The sequence below is a fragment of the Macrotis lagotis genome, chromosome 1 (assembly GCF_037893015.1).
Source record: "Macrotis lagotis isolate mMagLag1 chromosome 1, bilby.v1.9.chrom.fasta, whole genome shotgun sequence".
NCBI lineage: Eukaryota > Metazoa > Chordata > Mammalia > Peramelemorphia > Peramelidae > Macrotis > Macrotis lagotis.
The window spans coordinates 574908722-574927136 of record NC_133658.1 but is presented as its reverse complement, the minus strand read 5'-3'; the positions used below and the strand labels follow the sequence as shown (position 1 = coordinate 574927136).

At 35.7% G+C, this 18415-nt stretch overlaps 1 protein-coding gene across 4 annotated transcripts in view; it reads left to right on the top strand.

Moving 5' to 3' along the window:
• The window catches only part of POLQ (DNA polymerase theta), a 132870-nt gene that overhangs the window by 73112 nt on the left and 41343 nt on the right, over positions 1-18415 (top strand). For 2 of the 4 annotated variants that reach the window (XM_074214614.1, XM_074214616.1), the window contains exons 21-22: positions 7475-7603; positions 13513-13687. In XM_074214614.1, the coding sequence (XP_074070715.1) occupies positions 7475-7603; positions 13513-13687 (304 nt within the window). Of the gene's footprint in view, positions 1-7474; positions 7604-9745; positions 9947-13512; positions 13688-18415 lie in introns of those variants that run through there. The other 2 variants (XM_074214615.1, XM_074214617.1) reach the window with 2 other exon arrangements.

Sequence of the window (18415 nt, the reverse complement as noted above, 5' to 3'; positions counted from 1 at the left end):
AAATCCTTCCAGGCTTCCCTGAATTCCCATCCCTCCTGGTTTCTAATAGAACAATAGTGTTCCATGACATACATATATGTTTGTTAAGCCATTCCCCAATTGAAGGACATTTACTTGATCATCAATTCTTTGCCACCACAAACAGGGCTTCCGTGAATATTTTTGTACAAGTGATGTTTTTACCCATTTTCATCATCTCTTCAGGTTGTAGACCCAGTAGTGGTATTGCTGGATCAAAGAGTATGCACATTTTTCCCCTTTGGTCATAATTCCAGATTGCTCTCCAGAAAGGTTGGATGAGTTCACAGCTCCACCAACAATGTAATAGTGTCCCAGATTTCCCACATCTCTTCCAGCATTGATCATTGTCCTTTCTGGTCATATTGGCCAGTCTGAGAGGGTGAGGCGGTACCTCAGAGATACTTTAATTTGCATTTCTCTAATAAGTAATGATTTAGAGCAATTTTTCATTACTATGGATTGCTTTGATGTCCTTATCTGTAAATTGCCTTTCTATATCCTTTAACCTTTTGTCAATTGGGGAATGAATGACTTTTTTTTTGAAAATTTGACTCAGTTCTCTGTATATTTTAGAAGTGAGTCCTTTGTCAGAAATACTAGTTGTAAAAACTTTTTCCCAATTTACTACATTTCTTTTGATCTTGGTTACAGTGGTTTTGTCTGTGCAAAAGCTTTTTAATTTAATGTAATCACAATTATCTAGTTTGTTTTTAATAATGTTCTCCATCTCTTCCTTGGTCATAAACTGCTCCCCTTTCCATAGATTTGACAGGTAAACTACTCCTTGATCTTCTAGTTTGCTTATAATATTGTTTTTTATGTCTAAATCCTATATCCATTTTGATCTTATCTTGGTATACAATGTGAGGTCTAATCTAAGTTTCTTCCATACTAATTTCCAATTTTCCCAACAATGTTTATCGAAGAGAGTTTTTTATCCCCATAGCTAGACTCCTTGAGTTTATCAAACAGCAGATTACTATAACCATTTCCTGCTATTGCATCTAGTCTTTTCCACTGATCCACCACTCTATTTCTTAGCCAATACCAGACAGTTTTGATGACTGATGCCTTATAATTTTAGATCAGGTAGGGCTAAGCCACCTTCTATTGCACTTTTATTTTCAATGAATCCCTGGAAATTCTTGAATTTTATTCTCCATATGAATTTACCTACAACTCTTCCTAACTCATTAAAGTAATTTTTTGGAATTTTGATTGGTAGGCCACTAAACAGGTAGTTTAGTTTTGGTAGAATTGTCATTTTTGTTATATTAGCTCAACCTATCCATGAATAGCTGATGTTTGCCCAGTTATTTAAATCTGATTTTATTTGTGTGAGAAATGTTTTGTAATTGTTTTCAAAAAGTTTCTAGGTTCCCAGGTATTTTATATTGTCTGAGGTTACTTTATTTTTTTTTTTTAGGTTTTTGCAAGGCAAACGGGGTAAAGTGGCTTGCCCAAGGCCACACAGCTAGGTAATTATTAAGTGTCTGAGGTCGGATTTGAACCCAGGTACTCCTGACTCCAGGGCCGGTGCTCTATCCACTGCGCCACCTAGCTGCCCCCATGAGGTTACTTTCAATTGGATTTCTCTTTCTAGTTCTTTCTGCTGTATCTTCCTAGTCATATATAGAAATGTTGAGGATTTATGAGGTTTAATTTTATAACCTTCAACTTTGCTAAATTTGGTAATTATTTCTAGTAGTTTTTTAGATGATTTTTTTGGATTCTCTAGGTATACCATTATGTCATCTGCAAAAGAGTGAGAGTTTTGTCTTTTCCTTAGCAATTCTAATTCCTTCAATTTCTTTTTCTTCTCTTATTGCTGACATTTCTAATACAGTATTGAATAGTATGGTGATAATAGGCATCCTTGTTTCACCCTGATCTTATTAGGAATGCCTCTAGTCTATCCCTGTTGCATATAGTGCTTGTTGATGGTTTCAGACAGATACTGCTTATTATTCTAAGGAACAGTCCATTTATTCCTATATACTCTAGTGTTTTTAGTTGGAATAGTTGCTGTATTTTGTCAAGCTTTTTCAGCATCTATTGATATAATCATATGATTTTTGATAGGTTCGTTATTGATATAATTAATTATACTAACAGTTTTCCTAATAGTGAACCAACCCTGCATCCCTAGAATAAATCCTACTTGGTCATAGTGTATTATCCTAGTAATAACTTCTTGTAATAGTTTTGCTAAGTTTTTATATAAGATTTTTGAATCTAGGGGCAGCTAGGTGACGCAGTGGATAGAGCACCGGCCCTGGAGTCAGGAGTACCTGGGTTCAAATCCGGCCTCAGACACTTAATAATTACCTAGCTGTGTGGCCTTGGGCAAGCCACTTAACCCCATTGCCTTGCAAAGACCTAAAAAAAAAGATTTTTGAATCTATATTCATCAGGGAGATAGGTCTATAATTTTCTTTCTCTGTTTTAACTCTTCCTGCTTTAGGTATTTAATCTCCTTTTCACTTAACCTGGACAACTTATATTTTTGTAAATATTCGTCCATTTCACTTAGATTGTCAAATTTATTGGCATAGAATTGTGCAAAATAATTCTGAATTATTACTTTAATTTCCTCATTGTTTGTGAGTTCACCTTTTTCATTTATGATACTAGCAATTTGGTTTTCTTCTTTTTTTTAATCAAATTGACCAGAGGTTTATCAGTTTTATTGTTTTTTTTCATAAAACCAACTCTTGCTGTTATATATAAGTTCAATAGTTTTCTTGCTTTTGAATTTATTAATTTCTCCTTTGATTTTTAGAATTTCTAATTTTGTGTTTAATTGGAGGTTTTAATTTGTTCTTTAATTTTTTTAGTTGCATATATAGTTCATTGATTTCTTCTTTCTCTAATTTATTCATATAAGTATTTAAAGATATAATATATCTTCTGAATGAATCCCATGAGTTTCAGTATGTTGTTTCATTATTATCATTATTGTGAAATAATTAATTCTTTCTGTAATTTGTTATTTGATCCACTCATTTTTTAAAATGAGGTTATTTAGTTTCTCATTAGTTTTGGGTCTGTATCTCCCTTGTCCAATATTGCACATGATTTTGATTGCATTATGATCTGAGATGTATTCACTATTTCTACCTTTCTGCAGTTGATCATTAGGTTTTTATGCCTTAGTACATGGTCAATTTTTGTGTAAGTGCCATGTAGTGCAGAAAAAAAGTATATTCCTTTCTATCCCCATTCCTTTTCCACCATAAGTCTATCATATCTAGGTTTTCTAACAATCTATTTACCTCCTTAACTTCCTTCTTTTTTTAATAGTTAGATTTATCTAAATCTGAGAGTGAGAGGTTGAGGTCTCCCACTAGTAGAGTTTTGCTCTCTGTCTTCTTGTAGCTCTTTCAACTTCTCCTCTAAGTTTTTGGATACTATACCATTGGTTGTATACAGATTTAGTATTGAAATTACTTTATTGTGTATGGTACCTTTTAAAAAGATATAGTTTCCTTCCTTATCTCTTTTAAGAATATCTATTTTTGAAGTTGCTTTGTCTGAGATAAGGATTTCTACTCCTGCTTTTTTTCACTTCAGCTGAAGCAAAATATATTTTGCTCCAACCTTTTACCTTTACTCAAGTTATAATTACTAACTCTTTATTGCCCTCCATGCTATCTTCCCTTTGTTTGTATTTCCCCCCTTTTCCCCTTTATCCATATTCCCCATTATTTTGCTTCTGGATATGGCTACCTTCAGTGTGTTTGTCCTCCTATGTCAACCCCCTCCCCTTTCTTTCCCCTTTCTCTTTTCCCCTTCTTCCTTTTCTTCCTTCTGTTAGTTCCCCTTTTTCTCCCCCTCCCTGTCTCCTCCCTGCCCCTTTTCCCCTTTTAATACTTGAAAGGTAAGATAAGTTTCTTAACTGAGTGTTTGTATAAATTAATTTTAAGCCAAGACTAATGAGAAAAAGATTCAGGTGATTCTCAGCTCCTCTCTTCTTCCCTTCTATTACCATAGGTCTTTTGTACCTCTTAATGTAATGAGATTTACCCCATTCAATCTCCTCCCTCTTCCATCTCCTCACTGTACCCCCCCCCCCCTTTTTTTTAGTTTTTTGCAAGGCAAATGGGGTTAAGTGGCTTGCCCAAGGCCACACAGCTAGGTAATTATTAAGTGCCTGAGGCCGAATTTGAACCCAGGTACTCCTGACTCCAGGGCCGGTGCTCTATCCACTATGCCACCTAGCTGCCCCTTGTACCCCTTTTTAATGAGGTGTTTTTAAATCATTCTGAGTCACAAAAAGTCATGAGTGTCCATCACTTCTGGCTAAGTATATTTTCTCTAATATAGTTACAATTCTCAAGAGTTATAAGAATCTTTCTCCCAAGTGGGTATATAGCAAGTTTCATCTTATTGGATAGCAATATTTTTTTTCCTTTACCCCCCTCCTTTTTTTTAACCTTTTCATGTGTCTCTTGAGCCTCCTGTTTGATGTCCAAATTTTCTATTAAGCTCTGGTCTTTTCATTAGAACATGTTAGAAGTCTCTCATTTTGTTAAATATCCATCTTTTCCCCTGGAAAAGGAGGCTCAGCTTTTTTGGGTGATTCTTGGCTGTATTCCAAGCTCCGTTGCTCTTTGGAATATCTCATTCCATGCCCTTTGATTCCTTAATGTTGATGCAGCCAGGTCCTGTCTAATCCTTACTGTGTCTCCTTGGTATTCAAGTTGTTTCTTTCTGGCTGCTTGCAGGCTTTTCTCTTTTATCTGATAGTTTTGGAATTTGGTCAGAACATTCCTTGGTGTTTTCATTTTGGGATCTCTTTCCAGAGGGGATTGATGTATTCTTTCAATAACTATTTTGCCATCTGGTTCCATGATATCAGGGCAGTTTTCTATCACTAAATCCTGTAATATTAAGTCCAGGTTTTTTTTTTCCTCATAAATGTTTTCAGGAAGTCCTATAATTCTCAGGTTGTCCCTTCTTGATCCATTCTCGAGGTCAGTGGTTTTGCTGATGAAGTAAGTTTACATTTTCTTCTATTTTTTTTGATCTTTTGGTTTTGTTTAACAGGCTCTTGCCATCTCATGAAGTCCTTAGTTTCCACAGATTCCATCCTTTTTTTAAGAGAAGAATTTTCTTCATTCACCTTTTGCAACCACTTTTCCAAATGGTCAGTTCTATTTTTGAAGGAGCTTTCTATTTGCCCAAGTGTAGTTTTAAGAGAATTATTTTCCTTTTGCATTTACCCAATTGAGGATCTGAGAGAATTATTCTCATTTTGTATTTGTCCAATTGTATTTTCCAATGTTTTTTTATCTTGTTGCAAGGCGTTCATTTTCTCTTGAATTTCTTTTCCCAACTTTTCCAATTGATTTTTAAACTCCTTCCTGATTTCTTCAAGGAAGTATTTCTGGGCTGGAGACCAATTCATGTTCTCCTAAGAAGTGGTAGATCTCTCTGGGTTAGACTTTGATCCTTCTAAATATTTCTCCATGGGTCCCCTTTTTGATGGCCTTTCTTCATATTTCCAGGATCTTGTGTTTGGGGGGCTGGCTCTCAGAGGTTTGCTTTTGAAGATCCTAGAGGCTTTGTTCACTCAGCTTTGAAATTCCAAGGGAAAGGCAGTAGGGGGCGCTGGTTGCTTTCTCTGGAGTGATTGAAGCCCTCTCAGATCCTGCAGGGAGCAAGGAGGGGCAGCAGGGTCTGAGTTGACCTTGAACTATAGGCTGGAAGCCAATTTCCCTTTCAGCTGAGTGGGCTCCTTAGTCCACACCTGTGCTTGAGGGGATTGGGTTGGGGGGCACGTGGTGGCTACCATTTGTTCCTGGAAGAATGCTCCAAAGGTATGGAGCTCAGGTGCTGCACAGAGCTGGAAGGTCTCCAGGCTGCAGACCTCCCTTCCCCCTGGCCAAAAACTCTGTTCTCTAAAGTTGGTTTTCTACCACCTATCACCAAAGTCTCTGCAGTTAATGCAGGTCCTTTTGCCCCCCCACTCCCCTCTCCAGGTTCACCCAGTTCCCCTGAGATAGACAGACAGACCATTTTGTTAGGTGTTCTTCTTCTAGTTTCTTTTTCTGGCTTTTGTGGATCGAGTTTCTATTAAGAGATTTCTTTCATGTTATTTTAGAGGGGACATAGGTAGTGCTTAACATAGTCTCTCCAGCATCTTGTCTGGAAGTCAATCTTGCCTTTTTATAGTAGTTTTTTTTTTTTATTCTGATTTATTTTTAAATAAGTTTTTATCGATGTGTTCTATTTCCTACATTATCATAGTTACCTCAAGTGTACCTTCCTTCCCCTCCCAGAAAGCTATCCCATATAATAGGTAGCATTTTTTTAAAAGAGGAAAAGCAATCAACATGATTGATTGATACATTGCAAAAGTTCAAAAACGGCAAAAGAGATTATTTTACCTTTTTGTGTATCTTTCTCTTATAAACAAGATAGTGGATTTTAGTTTCTAAATTATTCTCCTATCCTCTTCTGATTTATGGGTGAATTTATCCCATTCATATTCCTAGTTATGAAATATGTGCATTTCCCTTCTACTATATTCTCTTCTATTTATCCTTTTTTTTTTTTTCCCAAAGATTCTGTATGGCTTCTGGCCAGATATTTAGTTGTCTCACCATTCCCAGCTGCTGCTGCTGTTCTTTAGCTCACAGCCAATGCTAATTCTTTCCCATTTCTAACCAGGCCTCACCCCAGGATCTATAGATTTCTCTTTGAGTCTTCCTCAGCCACCTTTTTTTGACAAATGACCCACTGTGACTTTTTCTTGATTTCCTTGCTCAGAATTCTATTTGGTGTTTTGCCATTTTACTGGCGAAGTTTGGGGGAAGGTTAAACAATTGTGGCCTTTCACTTTGTCGTCTCATCACTGTTTCCTTCCCTCCCTTTCCAATCTCTCTCTGTCTCTAATTCTCTCTCTCTCTCTCTCTCTCTCTCTCCCTCCCTCCCTCCCTCCCTACTTAAATGTTTAAGGTGGTACACTGTTATAATTTCTCCAACTATTTATTAGAACCTATTGGAGTGTCTAGATATGTTGCCATGACACTTTTTTTTTTCAGAAGCTTGGCACAGGATATAAAATCCATCATCATTTTTTGGAGGCTGAGGTCTATTAGTGCCTAAAACAGGACACAATACTAGTTTAAAACTGTTGAATAATTAATTTTCTTCAATTTAATTGTGCTATTGCTTTCAAAATTTCATTCAAAGCAGCTAAAATATGTATAATGATGATCTACTATGTATAGCTCTGATAATGACCACCCTTTATTAAATATTCTTACACAGAATACTACCTAGAGTTAAGTGTCTTTATAGAGCCTATTTCCTCAATCAGCTTTTTAAAGTACTTTCTGAATGACATCTTAATATTAGGCCATCTTTAGTGTAATCCAGCTACTTAATAGGATGGTTTATTTTCACCTTTCAGTGATATTTGACCTAAAATATTCTTTTCTTTCAGGTTTTATTTCTGGAATTGAAGTTACCACCAAGTGGAGTTCAAAGAAACAAGAAAACTTTGGGTTCTACCAGAAGGATGATTACAAATGAACGTAATACCAAGATAAGCAAGCAGTTCAGTACTAGTAAGGTAATAATTTAAGGAAATTTTGAACCAAAGTCAAAATTCTGTTCATTTTTCATAACCATTTGTTTGAATAATTTAGGGATTCAGAATCAAGATCTAGAGTTAATGGTTCCTGACTTTTGAACACAGATAAAAATAGAAATATTGGTTAATTGGCAACTCATAAAACTGCTGGTGGCCATCATTACTTGAAGGAATGAATGAATGAATGAATGAATGAATGAATGAATGAATAGATGAAAAAACATTTATTAAGGATATGAAATTCCACTAGTTGCTGAATATACAAATGCAAAAGGGAGACAATAAATGTCCTTCTAATGGGAATGACAACACTTATAGGGGAGTGATGGCCAAGGTAGGAAGTTTAAGATTGGGAGCCATAGGAGTAGTAAGGGATAACCAGTGTGCAGCTGGCTATCATGCCTCTTCCAGAAACATTGGTAGTATTGTTTGTTACCAGATCAAGAAGTGGAAAATCATGGTGGTTGGGAGCATAGAGTTCTGTGTGCCCACTCAGTGGTAGGACAGATAATGAGTTGTCTGGAGTGGATGAATGTGGAGCATGGTTGGGTGATAGATAAGCCAGATAAAGCATATTAGATAAATTTTTGTTCACTCAGCTACAATACAATTCAGCTTGAAGACAGAAAATCTTCTATAAAAATGAAAAAGTCCTAATTAGCTTTTGGTAGCATTTAGGATCTTTCCATTATTGAGCATATTTAGTGTGTGCAAACAGTGTTATGGAGCTGGATTAGGACTTCTAGGCACTGTGCTTTTATTTTGAGCAATTGCCATTGATCAGTGGTGGTGTATTTTGGGTATCTTAGCTTTAACAGGTCTTTGTTCAGGTGTGGAAAATTGGGAAAAGTAGATGGCATATTGACATAATCTATTCAACTGTATATTTGTAGCAAAACTATCATTTATGTAGGAAATGGCACATTTATATGAATTAAACTTTTTTATCAATAAATATAACTCCTAATTTAAAATAAATACGAAAAGAAAAAACAACATTTATAAGTCATTGCTATTTAATTATTCTAGGCATTGCTCAGGTTACTTAATTTCATGTAACTAAGGGAAGGTTTTTAGCTTTTTCCTTCAGAACTGTTTCAGAACCCTTTTTACTGTTCTTTTATGTTTTTAACTTATTTTTTTTTATTCTGGACTTGATCAAAACCAAATAAAATGAGCATTTCCATAAACAAGTAAAACAAGATTATACATGAATCTGGAAGTATCTCATGCACAATTTTCTTTTTCTTTTAAGTATACTGTATATATGAGGGCAGCTAGGCAATTCATTGGATAGAGCCCGGGCCCCGGAGTCAGGAGGATGGGAGTTCAAATCCAGCCTCATACACTTAATACTTCCTAGCCATGTGTCCTTGGGCAAGTCACTTAACTCTGATTGCCTTGAATTCAGGGTCATCTCCAGTTGTGCTGATCCATATCTGGCCATTGGACCCAGATGGCTCTGGAGGAGAAAGTGAGGCTGGTTGACTTAGCATTGCACCCCCTCACTCAAAACCAATTCATATGCCTGTCAAGGCATCACCTCTCTGATGTTGTGGTCTTCTTAGAAAATGAAGGACAAACATCAATATAGATAGATAGATAGATAGATAGATAGATAGATAGATAGATAGATAGATAGATATAGATAGATATCAATATATATATTAGCCCTTTTAAATATAATAAATTCAGCACATAACCTTCAAGTTCTCCTACTTATTTGTTTCATTCTACTTCTTTATGTAGATTTGTGGATTTAACTTCTTTTGTAGATTTTAAAAAATACCTCAGTGATCTTCTTAAATTTTGTGTTTTGCAGTCTTATTGCTAGACAAGTCCTTTTCCAATATTCCTCCCATTAACTAAAGCAGACAGTTCTTGTAACAAATATAGGTAGTTAAGCAAAACAAATTCCCATATTGTCTGGATCCAAAAATGTATTTGTCAATCTGTGCCTTGAGCTCATCCTTGTTAGGAAGTTGGGCTTGCCTCATCTTTGTTCTTTTGATCCTTTTTCTTAAGTCCTCTTCCCAAATACTACTAAGAAGAAAAATGGTAATTATGTATTTCTTGTTGTTGCTGTTCTCCTTTTTATTTTTATTTTATTTTTCCCCTCAGGTGCTTGCAAAAACAAGTTTCTACATTCACTTTCAAAATCTAAAGTTCCAAATTCTCTCCCTTCCTTCCTCCCTACCTTCCCTCATTGAGCAAAGAAGTTATTTGAAAATAGGTAGAAAATGTATTGTGATGAAACACAGGTAATTATGTCTTGAAAACTTCCTTTAATTCTCTTTTTCCAAGTCATCCTTATGATGCCAGTTAGAACACCTAGTCCTTGCCTGCTGTCTACCAACATGACTCTTATCAAAATGGAGGGAATCTGTTTAAATGCTTTTTTCATAACTTGCCCAGATTCTCCAACTTGGATTTATAAATGGTCCGAACTCTTTTTTCTGTACATATAATAAAAGCCACTAAACACATAAAAATAATTTAAACTAGGTTATACAGGATTCCTCAGGGTATTTGTAAGAGAAAAAAACCATATGTGCTCTCTCATTGGCTGAATTGTATATTGCAAAAGAGGTTAATATCAGTTAGAATGGAAAAATATTAATATCCAAAAATATTAAAATACTAATATTCAGTTGGGGTCAGATTATCTACAACTTTAAAAACTATACAGAGAAATTTGCATTTTATCCTGGAGATAATAGGAAAAGCTACTGAACTAGAGACCATGGTCAGATAATAATATTAATAACTGTTAATATTTATATACCAACTACTATGCTACGGGTTTTGTGATCATCATCTCATTTAATCCTCACAACAGTCTTGTCTTATAAGAGAGAAACTATTATTATTCTCATTTTACCAAGGATGAAACTGAGACAAACAGAAGTTAAATGAATTGCCCAAGATTCCAGCCTAGCTACCTCCTAGATCTATATTTAAGGAAAATTTCTTTGGAAGTTATCTGTTAGATAGATTAGAATAGGGAGAGACTTTAGGCAGGATAACTTATTAGGACTACTCAATAGCTTGAACTAAGGTGGTAGCTATGTGTGAGGAGGAAAAGGGTTGGATTAAAGAGAGGTTTATATTTATATATTTATTATATATTATATATTAATATACATAATATATATTAAAGAGAGGTAACTATATCTGAAATGTTTTATCAATAGTAGACAGATCAATTTTTTTCTGTTTTTCTGTTTTTTCTATTTTTATTATGAATTTAATAAACATGAGCATTTTAATTACAGAGAATAGGAAACACTATTCATATATGAAACTGATTCCATCTGCTTTTTAATAAGGCTTTCTCTTGGTAGGTATAGGTTCCATTTCCTAATTGTTTCCTCTTATGAATTATTAAATATACACTGAAGTTTATACTTTGTGTGTTTTAGGGGTTTTGATAAATTACCTGTTCAAATATGCTATACTATTTACATCTTTTGTCATTTTTGTCAATTTGATGGTATGAAATGGTAACTCATAATGTTTGTGTGAAATCTGCCAAATTTTATTAAATTTTGTCTTTTCAAATTATTCTGACATTTGTAAAGTTATAATATCAATTGTTGTAATTGGCTGTGTGGAATTTTGACTGGAGTAAACTTGTAACAAGTATGAATGCTATCTTGCACATTTAACTGGGGACTTCTGGGCAAGTCAGTCAACATCTCTGAACTTCAGATTCCTCATCTGCAAATAGGATGCAGTGATACATGTATAATAATAACTGTACCACTTAGATCACAAAATTATTCTTATGAAGAATAGATAGCTAATGTAAAGAACCTTGAAAATTCTAAAGTAATTTATAGGAATGTCAAGTATTCTTTTCTCTTAGCCTTAATCATTAATAGTGTCTAGCTGGGCATATCACCTAATCCTGACTGCCTTCCCCCCAAAATTGTTAATGGTGCAATTTTCTATTTTTTTCACTTTTATATAACTTTTTATTTAGATTGTTTATCCATTTGTAATTTTTAGCTATAAAATTAAAGATACTATAAATCAGTGGTTCTTAATCTGAGGCATGTAAAGTTGTTCCTTAAGATAATTTGATAACTATATTTCAATATAATTAGTTTCAATTATATTTTTCCTTGTGCAATTTACTTTATTCACTTAAAAACATTCGTTTCACTAGACTGCCAAAGAACTGTCAATGAACAAAAAAATGATTAAGAATTCTTGGTCTAAATGTTTTTTCTACCAAAAGTGTTTCTACTTTTATAGCTCATTTTCTTATTAACTCTTTGTAATCTGGCTTCTGGACTTATTGTTGAATTGAAACTGTTCTTCTGTTAACAGTGATAGCATAATTAACAAACCTTTTATCAGAGCTCTCCCTTCTTGACCTTTTTTGCAGTCTCTGACCCTGGTGCTGACTTTCTTCTCTGGGATAATCTCTTCTCTAGCTTTCTTTGCTACTACTCCATCTTGGTTCTGCTCCTGCCTGTCTAGCCACTCCTACTCTCTATCTCCTTTTCAGAGTGTCCTGAACCCTTAATGAACTCTTCAGATTCCATGTATTCAATCATCAACTCTATGCAGATTATACCCAGATCTATTTATTCTGTCCCAAATTCTCTCCTGATATCCAGTAATCTCCAGCTGTCGGTTAGATGATGACAATATTTGTCCTTTGTTCTCAAAAAAGACCATGATATCAGGGAGGTGATATCATAGCAAGCATGTGAATTGGATTTGAGTGGGGGGGGGAGCTGTGTTGAGTCCCCAGCCTCACTTTCTTTCCTCCAGAACCAACTGGATTCAGCAGTCAGATATGCATGGGAGGCAGTCAGTTAAGTGACTTGCTCAAGGTCACATAGCTAGTAATATCTGAGGTCAGATTTGAACTTGGGTCCTCCTGACTTCAAGGCTGGCATTCTACCTGCTCTGACATCTAGCTTGTTAGAAATCTAACACTGAATATCTCCTAGAAATCTTAAATTCAACATATTCAAAAGAAAAAGAAAGTTTACTTCTATACATGTTGAATTTAATTGCCCCTTCAACCCCAACCCCCAGCTTAGGTTATTAAACTCTTTTTCTTTTCTCTTCCCTTTTCCTAAATTTCTTAAAATTTTCTCAGTTACCTAGGCTTACAAGCTGGGTTCCATCCTCGACTTCTCACTTCCCATTTCCAGTAAGTCTTGCTGATTTGACCTTCCTTACATATCTTATATGTGCCCCTTTTTCTGGTTACTATGGTGCAGGTCTTCCTTTCTTACAAAGGAACTGTTGCAATAGCCTTTTTGTTGCTGTCCTTGCTCCACTTTATCATCCTCTAGGGTTTCAAGTTGATCTTTCTAAACCCAGGTCTTCCTGGTTACCTACCATTTAGTCACTTCTAGGGTCTCATTAGCCCCCTCAGAAGTAGCTATAAAAATCCTCTGGTTCTTTAGCTCTGTCTTCCTTCTTTTCAAGTTTCATTTAAAATTTTATCTTCTGTAAGGAGCCCTCTCTTAATTTCCCTTAATGAAAGGTTGTCTTGAACATTTGTAGTTTGCCTATTATCTCCTTGAGGGCAGAGATTATTTTTACCTTTTTTTGGATTCCCAGCATTTGGCATAGTGCCTCCTATATAGTCAGCAGTTTATAAATGCTTGCTTATTTGACTTTGGTATTGGTCAGTGGTACTAACAGCAAAACAGAATTTTCATTTTTATCCTTAACATTATATTTAAATATTATAAACTTTTACTGATATGATAATATTCCAGAGAAAATATTGACTTTGAGATATACAGAATTTGCCATATTACTTTTAAGGTTGTATTATTATTATTTACAAATACTCAATTCCAATGTAAAACTTGCAAAGTAATTTAAATATATTTTTCTTATATTCCTTTTGGCAGGATGTTTTAAATAAACTGAAGACTTTACATCCATTACCAGGTTTGATTCTAGAGTGGAGAAGAATTACCAATGCTATTACCAAAGTTGTCTTCCCTCTGCAGAGAGAAAAATCTATGAATCCTGTCCTTGGAATGGAAAGACTCTATCCTGTATCACAGACTCACAGTGCTACCGGTAATGATGGATCTGTCTTAGGAATTACTTTTTTTAAAAAAAAAAGTTTTAAAAAATTTATTTCATTTAATATTTCCCAATTTCATGTAAATTTTTAAAAATTCACTTAAATTTTTTTGAATTCTAAATTCTTTCTGTCCCTCAGGTAGGCAGGATATCAGTTATATTTGTGAAGTCATGCAAAAATATATTTCCTTATCAGCCATGTAGCAAAAGAAAACTAAACTAAAGTTTAAAAAGTATGCTTCAATCAACATTCAGAATTCATCAGTTTTCTTTCTGTAGGTAGATAGCATTTCTCATCATTGGTCCTTTGGAATTGTCTTGGATTATTCTTTTGATTAGAGCAAAATCTCACAGTTGATCATCTTTACAGTATAAGTTGATCATCTTTACAGTATTGTTGCCACTATGTATAGAGTTCTCCTGGATCTACTCATTTCACTTTGCATCAGTTCATATCAGTTTATATGAGTCTCTCCAGAATGACCCAATGGATGAAACCATCCCCTTCACCATTTCTTACAATTCAATAGTATTCCATCACAATCATATACAACAACTCGTCATTCTACAATTAATGAGGATCCCCTAAATTTCCAATTCTTTGCCACCACAAAAAGAATTGCTGTAAATATTTTAGTACAAATAAGTCCTTTCCCCCTTTTCTTTGATCTCTTTGGGATCTGTGTGTAGAAGTGGTATTGATGGATCAAAGGACATGCACAGTTTTATAACATTTTGAGCATAGCTCCAAATAATTTTTTTGGAATGAATAATAAGCTGATTTTTAAAAATAAACTTCTTCTGCATGTTTAGAACAGATTTTTCAGAGAACAACTTCCAATTGAATATGATATGATAGGCAGAGAAGTGTTCTCAATCATTTGGTTTAACAAATCTTGCTTTGGCTCCCAGTCTTCTTAATTGACTTTTCTGAATCTCCTGTTGCCCGCTCTAACTGCAGTCTCTTTAGTCTACCTATAAACACCACCAAAGTGGTTACCATATTCATACCTGTTATCTCCTGAGGATAATAACTTCAGTTCTTCCCTCTCTTGTTCCAGAATCTTTCTGTTTTCTTTTAGTTCCTTTGCCTGACTTGTTCATTATCTTTCACATCAATATATCCCTCACAATCTCTCACAATCTCTTTTGTTTTTCTCCTTTTGCACCCTTAATGCAGGCCTCTTTGACTCTGTTTTTACAAGTTTTCCTAACATATCTTTTCTTCCCTCAGGATCTCTCCCCCTCCTTCCTTCCGCTCTTCCTAGCCCTGCCATACATCTGTTCTTTCTGGGTACATAGATCTGGCTACATTACTCCCAGACTCAATTTTGATGGTAGTTCTTGTTGATAAGCAAATCAAGTTCAAACTTTTCTTCTTGTCCTCCAGCCTTTTTCCCTATCTCTCCCCCTCTCCCTCCCATCTCTCCACTTTATTTCTATCTGCCGTATAAAGATCACCTCAAATGCTCCCCATTCTGGAAAGCTTTCTTGGTCCTACCTGTCAGTAAATAATCTTCCTCTTTAGACTTCCTGTAGTACTTTTTTGGGGAAGATCTTTCTAACTTACTGATATATGATCCTTATTATGTATTTTAGCAGTCTGTGAAAAGTAGCCTGGTATAGTGGATAGAGAGACAACGTTAGAGTTAGAGAGATCAGGGTTCAGGTTGCAGTTATGTAACCCTATCACCTCTCAGCATTCCAAACAACTCTGAGAATAGAAATTGCAGAGGGTTGTTCTCTAAGTAAAGGAATTTCTCTCACAGGGACTTTTTCCTGTATCAGTGAAATTACAGGTCTGGTCCAAAAAAACAAATTATCATTATGTTTATTTGACATAAATGTTAACTCTGTTGTAAACTCTATCAGGTCCATAGGCTAAATGTCTCCCCAAGTGCCTGGCTCTAAGGTCTATACTTGAAAATGTTCAACTTTGATGGTATTACAGTCAAAGTTTTCGTGAAGATCAAATGAGATAAGAGATAGTGGAAGTGGGTTGAGGGTGTAGGATGATGGAGCAGCAGGAATCAAATGGTAGCCAAGAAACTGTCTGTAACTAGGATTAGGTTAAAAGGGAGAGTGGGATGGAATCTCACAGCATCTGCCCTAGCCTAGAGCAAGCCATGCCCTGTGAAGTATGGAACACACTGTCAGGAAGCTTACCTCACTCTTCATCAGAAACTAAGCAAGGGAATAATTTGTTGTCTAAACATAAACAAAAAATTTGGCTTATATTGATCCTGGTGGGAGAAGAATGGAAGAACTCCTTCCATTTCCTGCTGGGCCCACCCTTCCAGGAAGTCGAGGATGAAGAGGAAAGCTGGTAGGGAAGGGCGATTATTCCCTCCTACTTTGGAGGAGTAACATCCATCTCCTGCTAGATGTTCTCCTGCTTAATCTCCACCCTCTGGAGAGAAGAGGAATGAATCAGGGCCTCCCATCTGACCTTCTGACTCTCATCTCTTCTTGTACTTGCCAGGATGATTGCCAGCTTCCTTTGGGACAAGGAGTAAGACCTTCCATTCTGCCACTGGTCATTCTTTTGACAGCCCAGTGATTCTGGATCTCATTCCTCCCCTCTGACCCTTATTCCTTGGTACTGTCTTCCTCATCTCTCCCACTCAACATCATCTAGTACTTCCACTGTGACCTGTGGAATGCCTTTTTGATAGGTAGCAAAGTTCCATTCATTCTAAATCTTCCTTTCTCATTCCTTTCATCTACTTTTATCTTATTGAAACCTGGCTCCCTGAAGATGACACAGCCCCCTGGCCCTCCTTTCCAGTACTGGATGTTGTACCCTCACTCTTTCTTTTTGACTTGCTGGTTGAGGGAGGGGAGCTGGAATACTCTGCTCCTTGTTGCCCCTTTCATTTCACCATTATTTAGTAAACCCTCTTTACATTTTCTTTCTCTCCATATATACCATCCAATTAAAATCTTGGTAGCTGTCATGTACAGAATAACAGGTCACTCCCCTTCCTGTGAATGAGGTTCACAGCTCACAGTTTTTCTCTCTTCCTTAACTTCCTTAACTCTCTTCCCTCATACTAGGAAACTTTAACTTACATATGGACTCTCCTTCAAGCATCCTAACTGTTTAATTATCCAACCTAATTCCCTTCCCATGAGCTACTCCTCTACCCACCTCAGGGTAGATCTTGCAATTACCCCTAAATGTATCACTTCAACATTCAAAAATTTCAAAATTCCCATCTATTAGTTTTTTTTCCCGTGATTGGACTAGAATTTAATGAAATTTGCCACTATGACAAAGTAACCATATTTGTAAGAAAAAAAACTAATTTTATTGTGTAATTTTAATACTCAGCTTTGTATGGTGCCATTTACTCCCTAAAGCACTATGTAAATGTGAGTTATCCTTATTAACAGTATACTCAGGGACTAAGTTCTCATAACAGAATAAAATAAACAACAAACCATTTTTTAAAAATTGAATTCTCCTATAACTTGAAAATACTGTACATGTAGAATATGGGGTCTGCAGCCATTTATGGATCTTCTCCGCACTGCCCAATCTTTTTAGGTTGTCTGGTGGAATGAAGTTACACATCAGAGTTAAGTTGTTCTCTTTCTAAAAAGGAACTTGGATGAAATTTTTGATTTTTGTAATATCTATAATGAGTGATGGATAATGTGATTTGATGGAGAGAACACTGGATTTGGAATTGGAAGGCCTGGTATTAACTCCAGATTTAGTTCTTTTGTTAACCTTGTGATTGTGATCTCTGGGAAATTGTTTAACTCTCTTTAATAATGCAAATAGGGAGAAAATGACACCTGCCCAACTTGCCTCACACAGATCTGTTGTGAGGAAAATCCTTCATCAATTTTGAAAAGTGCTCTAGAGATTTGAGGCTTCTCTTTTGTTTTTAATGAAGTGAAGAATATTGTTTATTAAAATGCTTTGAATAGACACTAGGGTGAATTTTTTTAAAGAATTTTTTTAGTGTTTTTTTTGCAAGGCAGTGGGGTTAAGTAACTTGCCCAAGGTCACACAGCTAGGTAATTATTATGTGTCTGAGGTCGGATTTGAACTCAGGTCTTCCTGACTCCATGGCCGGTGCTCTATCCACTGTACCACCTAGCTGCCCCTAGGGTGAATTTCTTACACTATCAAATTATATTCTGGTATAGTAAAAAGAAGAGACTTGGATTAAAATGCCATCTCTGATTGATACTTCTTAGCTGGGGGATCACAGGGGGATCACACCAGATTCGATATCTATTAGCAATATGATGCAGTATATTTTATCTTTGTCTTTGTTGAGTAGGACACACATATCTATATAAAAAAAGACTGTAGCAGATACCTCCTAGAGTTAACCATTTCTTGTAAACATTGTATTTGTACATATTTTCATGCTTTGATTCAAAAATTGAGAGCAGTAAGATTAAAGGCAAATTTTGTGGCCAAAAAGTCCAAATTCACATGCTGCAACATGTGGTGTATCTCTCCTCCCTCCAAGGGGGTGAAATCCCACTATCCCCCCAAAGACCAAAAAAACCCCCCAAATCTAGCAGTATATTTTCTTAAAAAAGAGAGAGAGAGAGAGAGAGAGAGAGAGAGAGAGAGAGAGAGAGAAAAGATTGAAAAATGTTTTAGTACTCTCTTCCCCTCCTTTCAAAAACCAAGCAAAAATAAAGTGCAGCACCCATAAGAGTGTCAAGAAAAGAACTAAGGTCTTCCCTTCTCGC